Below are 15841 nucleotides of genomic sequence, written 5' to 3' on the forward strand. Positions count from 1 at the left end.
AGTACTAACGGGGAGTTTATAGCTATAAGTGCCTACATCAAAAAACAAGAAAAATTTCAAATAACCTAATAATGCATCTTAAAGAACTAGAAAAGAGCAAGCCAAACCCAAAATTAGTAGAAGAAAAGAAATACTAAAGATCAGAGCAGAAATAAATGAAATCTAAATTAAAAAAAATATTGACTGGGCATGGTGGCTCACGCCTGTAATCCCAACAGCAGAAGAACACTTGAACTAAGTGGAGGCTCATGACTGACATTACACCACTGCACTCTGCCTGGTGACAGATAAACTCTGTCTCAAAGAAAGAAAGAAAAGAAAATAATACAAAAGAGCAATGAAACAAAAAGTTGGTTTTTTTGAAAAGTTAAACAAAATTGACAAATCTTTAGCCAGACTAACAAAGAAAAAAAAAGAGAAATTCCAAATAAATAAAATCAGACATGAAAAAGGAGACATTACAACTGATACTGCAGAAATTCAAGGATTATTAGTGGCTACAATGAGCAACTACATGTCAATAAATTGGGAAATCTAGAAGAAATGGACAAATTCCTAAATACATACAACCTACCAAGATTGAGTAGGAAGAAATTCAAAACCTGAACAGACCAATAACTAGTAAGGAGATTGAAGATGTAATAAAAAGTCTCCCACTAAGAAAAGCCCAGGATGCAATGGTTTCATTGCTAAATTCTGCCAAACATTTAAAGAAGAACTAATCGGAATCCTACTCAAACTATTCCAATATTCTGAAAAATAGAGGAGGGGATACTTCCGAACTCATTCTCTGAGGCAAGTATTACCCTGATACCAAACCAGATAAAGACACATCAAAAAAAGGAAACTACAGGCCAATATCTCCAATGAATATTGGTGCGAAAATCATCAACAAAATACTAGCAAACTGAATTCAACAATATATTAAAAAGATCATTTAACATGACCAAGTGAAATTTATCTCTGGGATGCAAGGACGGTTCAACATACACAAATCAGACAGTGTTAAACACTATACCAACAGAATGAAGGACAAAAGCTATATAATAATTTGGATTCATGCTGAAAAAGCATTTGATAAAATTCAATATCCCTTCATGATAAAAAACTACTAAGAAACTAGGTATAGAAGGAACATACATCAACATAATAAAGGCCATATATGACAGACCTTCAGTTAGTATCATACTGAATGGGGAAAAGGTAAAAGCCTTCTCTCTAAGATCTACAACACAACAAGGATGCCTACGTTCACAACTGTTATTCAACATAGTACTGGAAGTCCTAGCTAGAGCAATCAGACAAGAAAAAGATATAAAGGCCATCCAAATTGGGAAGGAAGAAATCAAATTATCCTTGTTTGTAGATTATACAATCTATGTCTGGAAAAAGCCTAAAGTTGCAAAATAAAAAATCAACATACAAAAATCAGTAGCTTTTCTATATGTAAAGAGTGAACAATTTGAAAAAGAAATCAAAACAGTAATCCCATTTACAATAGCCACACATAAAATTAAATACCTAGGAATTAACCAAGGAAGTGAAACATGTCTATAATGAAAACTATAAAACACCAGTGAAAGAAATTGAAGTGGACATTAAAAATGAGAAGATATTCCAAGTTCATGTACTGGAAGAATCAACACTGTTAAAATGTCCATTCTACCCAAAGCAATCTAGATATTCAGTGTAATTCCCATCAAAATACCAATGACATTCTTCACATAAATCGAAAAAAAGATCCTAAAATTTATATGGAACCACAAAAAACACAGAACAGCCAAAACTATCCTCAGCACAAAGAACAGCCCTGGAGGAATCACATTACCTGACTTCAAATTATACTGCAGAGCTACAAAAACCAAAATAGCATAAAAACAGACAACCAATGAAACAGAATAGAGAACCCAGAAACAAATCTACACATATACAGGCAACTCATTTTCAACAAAGGTACCAAGAACACACACTGGAGAAAACACAGTCTCTTCAATAAATGATGCTGGGAAAACTGGATATTTATATGCAGAAGAATGAAATTAGACCCCTATCTATCACCACATACAAAAATCAAATCAAAATAAAGACAAAAAAAACAACAACAGAAAACAACAACAACAACACACACACACACACACACACGCACACACACACACACAGGAAAAAATAGATTAAAGACAAATTTAAGACCTCAAACTCTGGAACCACTACCAGAAAACACTGGGGAAAATCTTAGGGTCACTGTACTTGGCAAAAATTTCTTGAGCAATATTCCACAAGCCCTTTCTCACACTGCTATTAAGAACTACTTGACACTGGGTAATTTATGAAGAAAAGAAGTTTAATTGACTCATAGTTCCACAGATTGTATGGGAAGCATGGCTGGGGAGGCCTCCAGAAACTTACAATCATGGCAGAAGGCGAAGTGGAAGCAGGCATATCTTCACATGACAGAGCAGGAGAGAAAGAACGAAAGGAGAAGTGCTACACACTTTTAAATCACCAGATCTTGTGAGAACTTACTCACTTATCATGAGAACAGCAAGGGGGAAGTCTGACCCCATGATTCAATCACCTCCCACCAGACCCCTCCTCCAAAATTGAGGATTACAATTTAACATGAGATTTGGGTGGTGACACAGAGCCAAACCATATCAACAACTGAATTCATGGAGCTAGAGAGTAAAAAGATAATTACCAGAGTCTGGGAAAGGTAGTGTGGAGGTGGCAGGGAGATGGGGATAGTTAATGGGTACAAAAAAAATAGAAAGAATGAATAAGGTCTATTTGACAGAACAGGGTGACTATAGTCAATAATATAATAATAACAATTATACATTTAAAAATAACTAAAAGGGTATAATTGGATTATTTATAACACAAAGGGTAAATGCCTTGAGGGGATGGAAACCCCATTTTCCATAATGTGATTATTACATATTGCATGCCTGTAGCAAAACATCTCATGTACCCCATAAATACATACATCTACTATGTACTCATGAAAGTTAAAAATTTAAAAAAAAAAAAGTTGTTTTCAACTCTCATGGTTGGCTTTCAACCCTCATGAAGACTTAAGGAGTTCAAGACTTCAGTGGAGGAAGTAACTGCAGATGTGATGGAAGTAGCAAGACAACTGGAATTAGAAGTAGAGCCTGAAGATGTAACCAAATTGCTACAATCTCATGATAAAACCTGACTAGATGAGGAGTGGCTTCTTATGGATGAACAAAATATGTGGTTTCTTAAGATGGAATTTAATTTTGGTGAAGATGCTGTGAACACTGTTGAAATGACAACAAAGAATTCAGAATATTACATAAATTTATATTTGATAAATCAATGGCAGAAAGAAGTTCTACTATGGGTAAAATGCTATCAAACAGCACTGCATGCTACACGGAAATCTTTGGTGAAACAATCGGTTAACAAACTTCACTGTTGTCTTAGTTTAAGAAATTATCACATCCACCTCAATCATCAGGAAGCATCACTCTGATCAGTTAGCAGCCATCAAAATTGAGGCAAGATTCCCCACCAGATTACATCTCGGTGAAGGCTCAGATGATTGGTAGCATTTCTCAGCAACAAATTACCTTTTAATTAAGATAGATGCATTGTTTTTTCAAACATAATGCTATTGCATACTTAACAGACTACAGTATAGTGTACACATAACTTTTATATGCACTGGGAAACAAAAAAATTCATGTGACTCGCTTTATTGTGATATTAACTTTATAGGGGTGGTCTGGAGGAAACCAAACCTGTGATATCTCTCAGTTATGCCTGTACCAAGATGGCAGATTTAAACCCAATTATATCCATACAACACTGACTATGTATATGGAACAAACACTCCAATTAAAAGGCAGCAATTGTCATTCCGAATAAAAAAGCAAAACCGTAGTATATGTTGTCTACTAGAATCTACTTTGAACAAGGCAGCCAAGTTAAAAATGAAAGAACAGAAAAAGATACACCACAATAATGTTAACCATAAGAAAACTGGGGGCCAGGCGTGGTGGCTCATGCCTGTAATCCCAGCACTTTGGGAGGCAGAGGCAGGCCCTGGATCATGAGGTCAGGAGTTCGAGACCAACCTGACCAACATGGTGAAACCCCATCTCTACTAAAAGTACAAAAATTAACCAGGCATGGTGGCAGGTGCCTGTAATCGCAGCTACTAAGAGGCTGAGGCAGGAGGATTGCTTGAACCCGGGAGGTGGAGGTTGCAGTGAGCTGAGATCGTGCCATTGCACTCCAACCTGGGCGACAGAGGCTCTGTCTCAAAAAAAGAAAGAAAGAAAGAAAGAAAACTGAGATGGCTATATTTATATCAGAAAAAAACAGATCTTGACTGAATCCTGGACCAGGAAAAAAAAAAAACATTAGTATGATAAATGAAAAAAACTGAATGAGGTCTGTAGATTAATTACAAGTATTGTATCAATGTTAATTTCCTAGTTGTGTAATTGCACTGTGGCTCTATATGATACTAACATTTGGAGAAACTGATTGAAAGGTATATGGGAGTTATATGTATGATTTCGTCAAGTTTTTCATAAGTGTATAGTTAGTGCAAATGAGAAGTTGAAAACATTTTAAAAATTCAAATTTCTGCTCTTCCAAAGATACTACTAATAAAAAAACAACTCACAGGCTGGGAGAAAGTATTCTTTCTCCTAAGGCTGTGAATAATAGTATTTAGTATTTAGTATTACAGTAGAGATAGACATAGACACACGAGCATACTTCACCTCTGCTACTATAATTATTGCTATCCCAAGGAATTTTATACAGAATATATAAAAAACTCCTACAGTTCAATAATAATAAGACAAATCAATTTCTTTAAAGAGTCAAAGGACTTGAAACAACAAAGAAGAAGATGTATCTAATGGCCAATCAACACAAGATCCTCAACACCAGTCACTGTGGAAATTCAAATCTGAAATCACAATGAGCTCTCACAATGGTTCCCACCCATCAAATGGCTAAATCTAAACAGCTTGACAGTACCACATGCTGGTACTCATGTGGTGCAGCTGGAACTTTCTTCCATTGCTCATGAGAATAAAAATTATACAACCCACCTAGAAAATTTAAGAAATCAATATATTTGCTGCTTAAGTTAAACATACACTTACCATATCACCCCAGCAATTCCACTCTTAGATTTTCACCCAAAAGATATGACAACATATGCCCACACAAATACTTATACATGAATGTTCACAACAGCTTTATTTATAATAGGCCAAAACTAGAAATAGCTCATGTGCCCATTAATGTCTGACACTTACTGTGCTATATACGCATAGAAAGCAATACCACTGAGCAATAAGATGAACAAACCACTGAAAAATGCAAAAACACAGATAAATCTCAGAAACAAACTTGAATATCCACGCAATAAAATACTTTTCAACATTAAAAAGGAACAAAGTATTGACACATGGTACAACATGGATGACTCTCAAAATAATTACACTGAATTAAAGAAGGCAGACATTAAAAAGTACATACTCTATATATTTGTGTAAAAATGTATTTATGTAAAATTCTTTTTAAAAAATCTACTTTAAAGTGAGAAAGTGATCAGTGTTTACCTTGAAATAGAGGTGGGAACTGACTGGGAAGAGGTATACAAAACATAGAGATGGGGTGATAAAAATGTTCTCAATCTTGATTGTGGAGGTGGTTACATGGGTGTATATATTCATCAAAATCCATTTACACCATACAATTAAAATGGATTCATTTTATTGTATATAATTTGTAGCTCAACAAATTTAATTTTTTATTTTTTTTGAGACAGAGTCTCACTCTGTTGCCCAGGCTGGAGTGCAATGGTGTGATCTTGGCTCACTGTAACCTCCACCTCCCAGGTTCAAGCAATCCTTCCGCCTCAGCCTCCCAAGTTGTAGGACTACAGGCATGTGCCACCACACCTGGCTAATTGTTGTATTTTTAGTAGAGATAGGGTTTCACCATTTTGGCCAGGCTGGTCTCGAACTCCTGACCTCAGGTGATCCGCCTGTTTCAGCCTCCCAAAATGCTGGGATAACAGGCATGAGCCACCACGCCAGGCCTAAAAGTTTTTAAATGTACAACATGATGTTTTGAAATATGTAGAGCACTACATGCCAGCACAGAATGACTTTCTCTTCAGTGTCCAAAACTGAGACAAAAAGTTTACTATAAGTCTCCTCTTAATGTATACTCCAATATTTTTCTTAGCTAGGGTCAAGCATATAATGAATTTTTTTAAAAATGGTAAGGCCAGGGTTAGCCCAAAGACTGAAAAACATCCCAAATGAAAAGACAATGAGTTTCAAAGTATGCCAGAATGTCATCATATTGGCATTGGCAAGAGACAGTTGTATAAAGTAATCTTAAAACTCTAAGCCACAATATTATGTGAATATTGATGTAAACTTTAGGTTAAACATTATGCTAAAACCTATATTTTCACTATCTTATTTAAATCGATTTATAAATATTTAAGGGAGATACTTCCATCTTATAGATAAAGAAACTGAGATGAAGAGAGGTAAAATACTTGCTCAAAGTCAAATAGATAAAAGTGTCAAACTGGGATTCAGCCTAGGTCTACCGGATGTCAGTGCTCAGGCTCTTTACTGTTTTGCCATTTTACCTCTAATTGTGCTATATATACTACCTTTTGCATTATAAAGAGGCTCCAGTATGTGAGCCTGTACAGATAACTTACAGAGCATTGTATTGGTCTCCTTATAGCTAGCTGTGTTAGTAGGCCTTGGGAATGGTACTGAGAAAGCAGTTTAAACCATGTCTAAATATTAGATTTTACAAAATGTCATTTCTATATAATATAGCTATCAAATACTGAGAATAATTATTGGGACTGAAGAGCTATTGGTCCCAAAGAACTTTCTCTATCTTTATTCCCTAACCTTCCCGAAAGTCCCACAAAGTTGCTATAAATCACAGCAAAAAGAAGACAAAGGGATCTCAGAAAATCTCTTTTTATTGGTGAGAAGACAGCTACAGCAGTCTCTCTTTCCGCATTCTATTTTTCTTTTTTAATGTTGCTTACCTTTGTTTGTATAATTCTTTTGGATTTTAAAGTTTCATATATTTCCTTAGCTTTCCTTCCAGGAATTTTGCTAATATGGATTTGCTCTATTCACAATCTCAAAACCATGTGTTTTGTTAATTTTTTGAAAATGCATAGTAATGATCATGAAATTTTATTAGATTAAAATTATCTACTTTAATGACTGACAAAAAGAAAACATTCAGAAAAGAAAATAGGTTTCTCCTATTTAAGAATATATATTGATATTTAGGCAAAAATGAATTTGAGCAAGTTAATTATATTTGTGCAAGAAATTAATGAAATTTTCATCCTACCTGAAATCACATGCTGTAGTAAATTCTGCTCCTCCACCCAATGCCCAACCTTGAACCAGAGCAACACTTATTAAAGGAAGTCTGTATATTGAAGAAAAAACTGATGTTACTATTTTTAATTTCAATATTCATTCACAAATGTTATTTTTTTTAAATCTTAAAATGCAGTGGAAACTAAATTATTGCACCGTCTTCATAAAAACAAACACACATCAAAGGATAGCAGAAGCTTGAACCTTTACATCATGAGAAGAAAAACACTGTAATACTAAACATACAATAGTTCACAATAAATGCCACATAAGTTCATCAAAATACCTCCCTGAATCATTATATATTTTTAAGCTATAGCCATATTGTAACTTACTCCCAAATAAATGGATGCTTTTGTCTAATTTACAGCTCCTGGAATTTCTCAGCAGCTGGCTCTTCAGAATAATTCCATGTGATATTATCTTTGTCCATTTTTATTGGTATCAGGTTAAAAGTTGGAAAATCAAGGCTATATCCAAAGGTTGGAAATGTGTTACAGAAGATAGAGCTCCAAAACTGTGTTATGAAGGTTCCTTCAAAAATCTACTCACTGTTGCCTGAAATAGTCCACAGACTAATCCTATATAAAGGCATGATTTTGCAGTAAAAATAAATCTTTTACCTTTCCTGTTTGCAAAGACCCACTTTGCAGGGGTGTGTGAATACAAGGTAAATCTAAAATGTTTTGCAAGTATGGAATTTTTGTAGGTTCTAACCTACAATGCAAAGGTGCAGGTCTAAAATAATTGAAAATTTCCTAATATACACTGCTCCCATGTAGAAAGGATTATGTAAAAAAATAATAACTTCAGATTTATCCAAGAAAAAGTCAAATGCAATAGGAAAAGGAGGTGAATAGGGGTTAAACAATGAAGATACTATTTTAGAATAGTAATGTTATGATTCTATTACTCTCTCTAGACTCTCAGATACAATGAGTACCAAAAATAAAGTAGTGTCCAATTAATGACCTTGCTTAAATAAGAATTTCCTTACTTTTCATAATTTTGTCTACATTTGGAATGTGAAAGTAGAAAGCTAATCAGCCAAAACATGTCACAGTTTGTAACCTCAAACATACCTTGATAGGCCAAGAAGAATTTTTCCTCTTTGCTTCTTTATCTACGTGCAAAGTCAATTCATATTCCTCAGAAAGCTGTAAAAACTTTCCAATCCATAGTTTTTTTCTCATCTCCTCTGGATACAGACCACTTCACTACACATTCTACTAATTTGGAATATTAGGTAACCTTTATGTATCATGTCTTGATCAGTGTCTTTATTATTCTGCTCTAATACCAGTATTTAACTTTCCCAGTATCTATTCCTAAATATAGCTAGTTATATAAGCTCTTTAGGGGATATGTCTTAAATTCTTCTTATATTTCATTTCTCTTATTTTTGAAATACATATGTATATACTTTATTAACATGTAATTAAATGATTATCCTCTATGGCACAAAAAAATAGTACATCATTAGAATAGATGTAATTTGAAAATTAGCTATTATTTCTTAACTAGTACAAATAATGGAATAGTAAAAAGCTATTTTTGGTCTTTTAGAAATCATATTTTAAAAAGAAGGATGCATTACCTCATAAATCTTGTTAAGGTGTTTTGCATGAACATGCATACGGCCATTCCATCCTTTAAATAAAAATAAGCAGAAACACAAAGGTATAATACAAATATATTACTAAATTTTTTAATTAAGTTTTTAGAAAGTAATGAAGCCAAAAATATGTCTTTTTTAAACAATGACGTTTCCATTTAAAACTCTTTGATGTTGTCTGAAATGCAAATAATGCTGTATTTGACTCTGTTGATATCCTAGGGCTCCTTGAGCTTAGCTTTGCATGAGGTATTAACAAAGATGTAGGGATAAGAGACAGATCACATACCCTAGATCACTATGGAGTTCTACTCAGGGTAATGACAGGGGAAAGGCATAAGATATACCCATCTGTTATCCTTAAGATGATAAACACATAAAAGAAGAAGGGAAAGAAGGGAAAAGTTATGTTAAGCTTTGATTTTTAAAAAAATATTTCTAAGGCTTTATCTTGGTATTGCCACAACTTATAATTTTCATAAACAAATTTCCTAAGAGTAGTCCAAACTCATTGCCTTGTATTTTTTTTAGCTCACATACTTTCTTCAATCCAGTGTAATCTGGCCCTCTACCTTATCCCCAAATCTCTCCTCAAAAGCTTTTAATAATCTCCTACTTGTCAAATTAAATGACTTTTCCTTATTCATCTTTTCTCTCTCCATAACACGTAGTACCTTTCTTTAATCAGTTTCTTCATTCTCATATTCGCTCTCACTTTCTAGCAACATTTTACACTCTGGGTTCTCTTATTTCTTTGTTTGTTCTTTTCCAGTCTTCTTCCTTGGCTCTTCTTATCCAGCTAATCCCCTAAATCCATGCAGTTTCAAAAATCCAATCCATGATTTTCTCTCTTCTTTATTTATAATTTCTGTTTTTTTTGGAAGTCTCATCTACTTCCATATAAAGTGCTAAAATCTACTAGACATTTTCACATTCTGATAGCACCTCAAACTCAGCACGGCGAAACCAACTGAAAGTAAAAGAACTGAGTTTGAATCCTAGTGCTGCCACTTAATAACAACATGAAATTGAGCAAGTCATGACTATGTAATTCAGTTTCCTCATTCATAAGAAATGAGAAATTTAAAAAAAATTGCACTATTTAACTTAAAGGATGTTTAGAAAGATGAAAATATACCTAGAAACTCTATAAAAGATTGCATAAGAGTTCTGTGTTAGTGGAAAAAGTTAGTGTAAGAGTTCTGAGCTAGCGGTCAATAAGGCTCAGATTTTTGGTACTACGTTTGACTTTCCCATTTCACAATTCTTCTACACTCAGTTAGTTACCAAGTACTTCCCCTCGGATCTTCTTTAGAAATATTTCAAATACCAATCCCTTCTTTTATATTTTTGCTGCTCCTGCATTAGTTCATACCTGTGTTACTCAAGCCTTGATTAGTACAGTAAGACAGCTTTGCTTTCTCCCACCCAAGGACTAATCAGACCCAATACTGATTAACTTCCGAGATCAGCAAGATTGGGTGCATTCAGGGTGGTATGGCTGGAGACAACAGCTTTGCTTCCTAACTGATTTCTGTATTTAATTTCTTTTTCCTCTTAAATATAATCTTCCATCCCGCTACCTGATAAATCTTCCTGTAGGATGATGATGTCTTATAGAATAAAACCTAAATTTCTTGGCAAGACGACCTGATCCCAAACTATCTTATCAACTTTATTGATTACCATACCCTTCATCCAAGCATCCTAATTTCACCACACAAACTATTTGCCATCCCTCTAACACCTTACACTTATTGTGGCTCCTGTGTCTTTGCTTTTATCATTCCTACTAGTTGTAATAGGCTGTCCTTCTCTCTACCTATTTCAAGGAATGCCCAGATCACATAATATTTTTCCATCAAGATTTTCTAAATCTCACAATAACAATTTTCTCTTTTGTGTTTCCACAGTATTTTTATTTTTATGCCTTAATTATAGTACTTATAAATTGCATTGTATGAATATGTGTTTAGATGCATTATCAGACACATCATCTCTACAAGATGGGGACTAGAGAACATAAAAAGTTCTCGATAATTTTGCCAGAGATACAGAAATACAACTATCAAAGTACAAATATTATACAAAGTGCTTGAACAAACTGAGAAGAGTGTCAAAGAAGAAATTATTCATTTCAATTGGGATGGGGGTAGTTAGACAGGTTTTAGAGAGGAAAACGGAAGGTGGCATTTGCTAGGTCTAGAGTAAGCCCCTTGATGGTGATAGTATGCCTTCTCCCTCCTCAGACGCTAGTAAAATGTTTTGCACATAGTGTTTGTTGAACTTAAAAAAATTAGATGAATTTTAGATGGAGAACTATGTTGATTTATAAAACAAATGCAGTCAAGAAAAAGTAAAAGCCAATGGGGAAGGAATTTCCTAATCCAAAGCTGTTATCAGGAAGATCAGTGTATCTCACAAAGTGATGAGAAAATTAACACAGGCACAAGGAGCTAAAAAGCTTTCAAAGTAAACTGGTTTATTCTCTGCTAAAAACCTTTCCAATAAAACCTGTTCTATTACCTATATCAAGTAATTTTAATATGTATATTTGCTCTTGCTACATTTACATTACTTAAAATTCCAATGAAGTATCTAGAATTGGTAGAAATAAAGGTGAAGCAAATTATTAGCCTGTGTACTATTATAATTTTCATTCAAAAGACAAAAGGCACACTAAAAATGCCTATTAGAAGCGGTATGAAGTAAACAGTTAGGAGCACAGTTTCTAAAGCCAATCTGCCTACGTTTGAATCTGGGCTCTAGCACTTTCTAATTAGTTTTACTTTGCCCAAGCTGCTTAACCTCTCTGTCCTACAGTCTCTTATCTGCAAATTGTGCTAATAGTAGTACCTTTTTTATTAAGGGAGCTAGTAATGATTAAGTTATGGCACAAAATGAGGTTAGAACAGTGTCTGACATACAGTAAGAGAATAAAAGTTATCTATCATTATTATTAATATTACTAACAATACTGGCAATAGGTAATGAGTATGTTTTGGTTTAAGTGTATCATAAAACAGAAGTTTAAGCAGTATTGGCCAACATGCCCTAGAGATGAGAAAGATTTCATTAAATTTGTCCCCCAAAGTTATTAAGCCCACAATGGTTAAATGCTCTGTCCTCTCACTGGGTTGAAGAAAGCAAATAAGCCAGTAAGAGATATCTGTGATAGAGTAAGCTGTGGGTGAGGAACCAGTAAAAAGCTAGACCTGCTCTAATGTATAAAAGCTGGAAGCTGAGAAGTACTAAAACAAGGTTTTCAAAGTTGCTGCAGACAGTGATATTTTCATGCTATCTGGATGATACCTGAGATCCAACCCAACTCCTCTAGCTCCTTCTCATAAAACAAGGATAAGAAGAACAATGCTCAACCAAAATGCCAAAAGGAATGATTAACATCATATGTACTCTAAGCCATGTTTAGAGTGGAAAAATGCCCAGCCTGTAGAAGTATCTTATTTAGAAACAAAAATAAGCCTCTTTCTCAAGTGCTTGTCGTATGGATTTATTAATTTCCTCAAAATACATGGAAGGGCTTAGAGAAAATTAAAATAGTTTTTTTTTTTTTTTTTTTTTTGCGAGAGTATTGCTCTGTCACCCAGGCTGAAGTGCAGTGGTGTGATCTTGGCTCACCGCAACCTCCACCTCCTGGGTTCAAGTGATTCTCCTGCCTCAGCCTTCTGAGTAGCTGGGATTACTGGCACCTGCCACCATGGCCAAGTAATTTTCATATTTTTAGTAGAAATGGGTTTCACCATGTTGGCCAGGCTGGTCTCGAACTCCTGACTCAGGTGATCTGCCCACCTTGGCCTCTCAAAGTGCTGGGATTACAGGTGTGAGCTACCGTGCTTGGCCGCTTGTCTGTAAATTAATCAGGGTATGGTACAATAGTAGTAGAAAACACAAGGAAGTTAGACAAGAACTTTGGGGTCACTGTAGAAATATAAGCAACAGAGATCTAAGGAACAATAGATTGGGAGAAAAGTAACAAGGAAAATTAAGGGACAAAGGAGGATATAACATTCAAGGTAGATTAAGAACAGAAAGGTTTCTAAATGCCAGACTTTTCCTTGAAGCATTATACCCATCCATTGCAGACTAAGCAGGTTTTTATTTCTCCATATTCTGAAGCTTATAACTGCACTTTGATTACTTATTCCCTCTGAAAAGAAACTTCTTATAGCCTACAGGACATCTGTGGCATCAAATCCAAGTCTTAATATTTAAATATATTTTTTTCTATTTTATTCCTTTGTCTTTCCCATATATAACTTTTCAGCAGGGTTAATCTTTGTGTTATCCTAGTAGATCTCCTGGCCGCTACCATCTGAACCAAGAATTAACTACCTAAGAGGGACAGTTGGAGCTCTTTTCCTGCACAATAACCAAAGCATACCAAGATGTGATCAACTTCTTATGGGATCAGTTACACTTAAAAGAAAAAAAAAGTGGAATAACAGATAACAAATATAATAAAATATTGATAGGGTTGATGCTCTTATGGGTACATGAGGGTTTCACTGTATTAGTCTCTGCTTTTACCTGTATTTTGTAATTTACATTAATAAAAAGCTTTTTAAAACTGAATAAATACAGTAGTAAAAACATCAAAATTATTATATTTTTATGATAAAAAAGTCACTTAATCACTTCCAAGCATTTTATTATTATTAGAAGGGAATATAATCTAATTGCTAAAATTGTCATATATTTCAGTTATCTCATCATCCTCAGAAAGCAAATTCACCAAATAAGTAGATGCTAGTGATGCATCTGTAACAACAAAGAGTAAGTATTTGGATAAAGAAGAGCCTCACTGACAGACAAACTGTTTACAACTTAAAGCCATGATAAGTTTCAGAATGTTTCAGCCATGAGGGGTAGATGCATTTATATGTTGCAGCTGTAACTCATATATAATACATGTATAAGCCTCAAAAGTCCTGAGGCCATTTTAAATTTCAGCTTTACACAGATTTATAGTTCCTTCTCAAGTATATAGGAATATAGTTTATAGGAAACATGGAAATATCAGGAACTTTACATAAACTATTTCTAGTTCTTGTTAATTTTAAAATAATGATGTGATAAACACACCCCATACTTTATATGTATTGTTACAATTCTTAAAATTATCCATAAATATTCAAAGTGCTTACTTTTATGCTATATATTTCTTATACTATGACTTCAGAGATTTCATAAAAGGATAATAAAGAATTCATCTACCCTATAAAATGCTTTAAATAGCCGGACGCCGGGCCAGGTGCAGTGGCTCACGCCTGTAATCCTAGCATTTTGGGAGGCTGAGGCAGGTAGATCACCTGATGTCAGGAGTTCGAGACCAGCCTGGCCAAAATGGTGAAACCCCATCTCTACCAAAAATACAAAAATTAGCCAGGTGTGGTGGCGGGTGTCTGTAATCCCAGCTACTTGGGAGGCTGAGGCAGGAAAATTGCTTGAACCCAGGAGGTGGAGGTTGCAAAAAGCCAAGATCACACCACTGTACTCCAGCTTGGGCGACAGAACCAGACTCCATCTCAAAATAAATGAACAAAAAAGTAGCTAGGCCTGGTGGTTCATGCCTGTAATCCTGGCACTTTGGGAAGCCGAGGAGGGCAGATCATTTGAGGTCAGGAGTTTGAGACCAGCCTGTCCAACATGGTGAAACCCTGTCTGTACTAAAAATACAAAAATTAGCTGGGCATGGTGGTCCACGCCTGTAATCCCAGCTACTTAGGAGGCTGAGGCAGGAGAATCACTTGAACCCGGGAGGTGGAGGTTGCAGTGAGCCGAGATCACTGCCACTGCACTCCAGCCTGGGTGACAGAGCATGACTCTGTCTCAATAAAATAAAACAAGAGCAATGTTTTAAATAAAATAAGATTCTGATCTGAGTTCTAGCCATACTCATTGTAAAGCAGATTCACAATTCCACATTTCCTTGATGAGACTGACAAATGTATACAGCAACAAGTGACGAACACTTGCAGTAATACTACTCCTCAGTTGTTAACCAAGATTTATTTCAGGCATTGAAAAGAGCAGATTATTTGGAGAATGCAGGTACTAGAAAGAATAAACCTTACTAAGTGATTCCTTATTTGAAGCTGGAATAAAAACTCTCTCCATGTTTTCCTGCATGACTTATGCCAGACCAATGATGTATATATATTATATATATATATATACACACACAACGATGTATATATAAAACAATAAGCATGTTTCCACTTCCATCTTTAAATATATAGAAAAAGAATCGTGGTCACATGATCTAAAGAGACAGAAACAACTTTCTAACTAGAAGAAAATAAGAAAGTAAAATAACCACTCATCTTTTTAGAGATGTTTTCCTAACCAGCTTATATCAAACCCACGACAGTCTATTATATCATTCTGTCTTTCACAGTGTCTTTCATGAACTAAGGTGAACAGTGATACAACCACTTGAGAGATGAAAAATACATATATATAGGTTGAGCTATGAAAATCTGAAATCTAAACACTCCAAAATCTAAAATCTGAAATCTAAACGCTCCAAAATCTAAAACTTTTTGAGTGCTGACATGATACTTTAAGTGGAAAATTCCACACCTGACCTCATGTACACAAACTTTGTTTCACGTACAAAATTACTGAAAATACTGTATAAAATTACCTCCGGGCTGTGTGTTTAAGGTGTATATGAAATATAAGTGAATTTTTTGTTTTAGAGTTGGGTTCCATTCCCAAGGTATCTCATTATATATATATATGCAAACATTCCAAAATCTGAAAAAATGTAAAA

General features: G+C 34.7%; 1 protein-coding gene across 3 annotated transcripts in view; it reads right to left on the reverse strand.

Annotated features, from left to right (window-relative positions):
* The window catches only part of ECHDC1 (ethylmalonyl-CoA decarboxylase 1), a 54687-nt gene that overhangs the window by 18138 nt on the left and 20708 nt on the right, over positions 1-15841 (reverse strand). For all 3 annotated transcript variants that reach the window (XM_032158604.2, XM_032158612.2, XM_058435545.1), the window contains 2 exons: positions 9028-9080; positions 7399-7479 (listed from right to left, as the gene is read on the reverse strand). In XM_032158604.2, the coding sequence (XP_032014495.1) occupies positions 7399-7479; positions 9028-9080 (134 nt within the window). The remainder of the gene's footprint in view (positions 1-7398; positions 7480-9027; positions 9081-15841) is intronic.

Source organism: Hylobates moloch, unplaced genomic scaffold (assembly GCF_009828535.3).
Source record: "Hylobates moloch isolate HMO894 unplaced genomic scaffold, HMol_V3 SCAFFOLD_2, whole genome shotgun sequence".
In the NCBI taxonomy this organism is placed as follows: Eukaryota; Metazoa; Chordata; class Mammalia; order Primates; family Hylobatidae; genus Hylobates; species Hylobates moloch.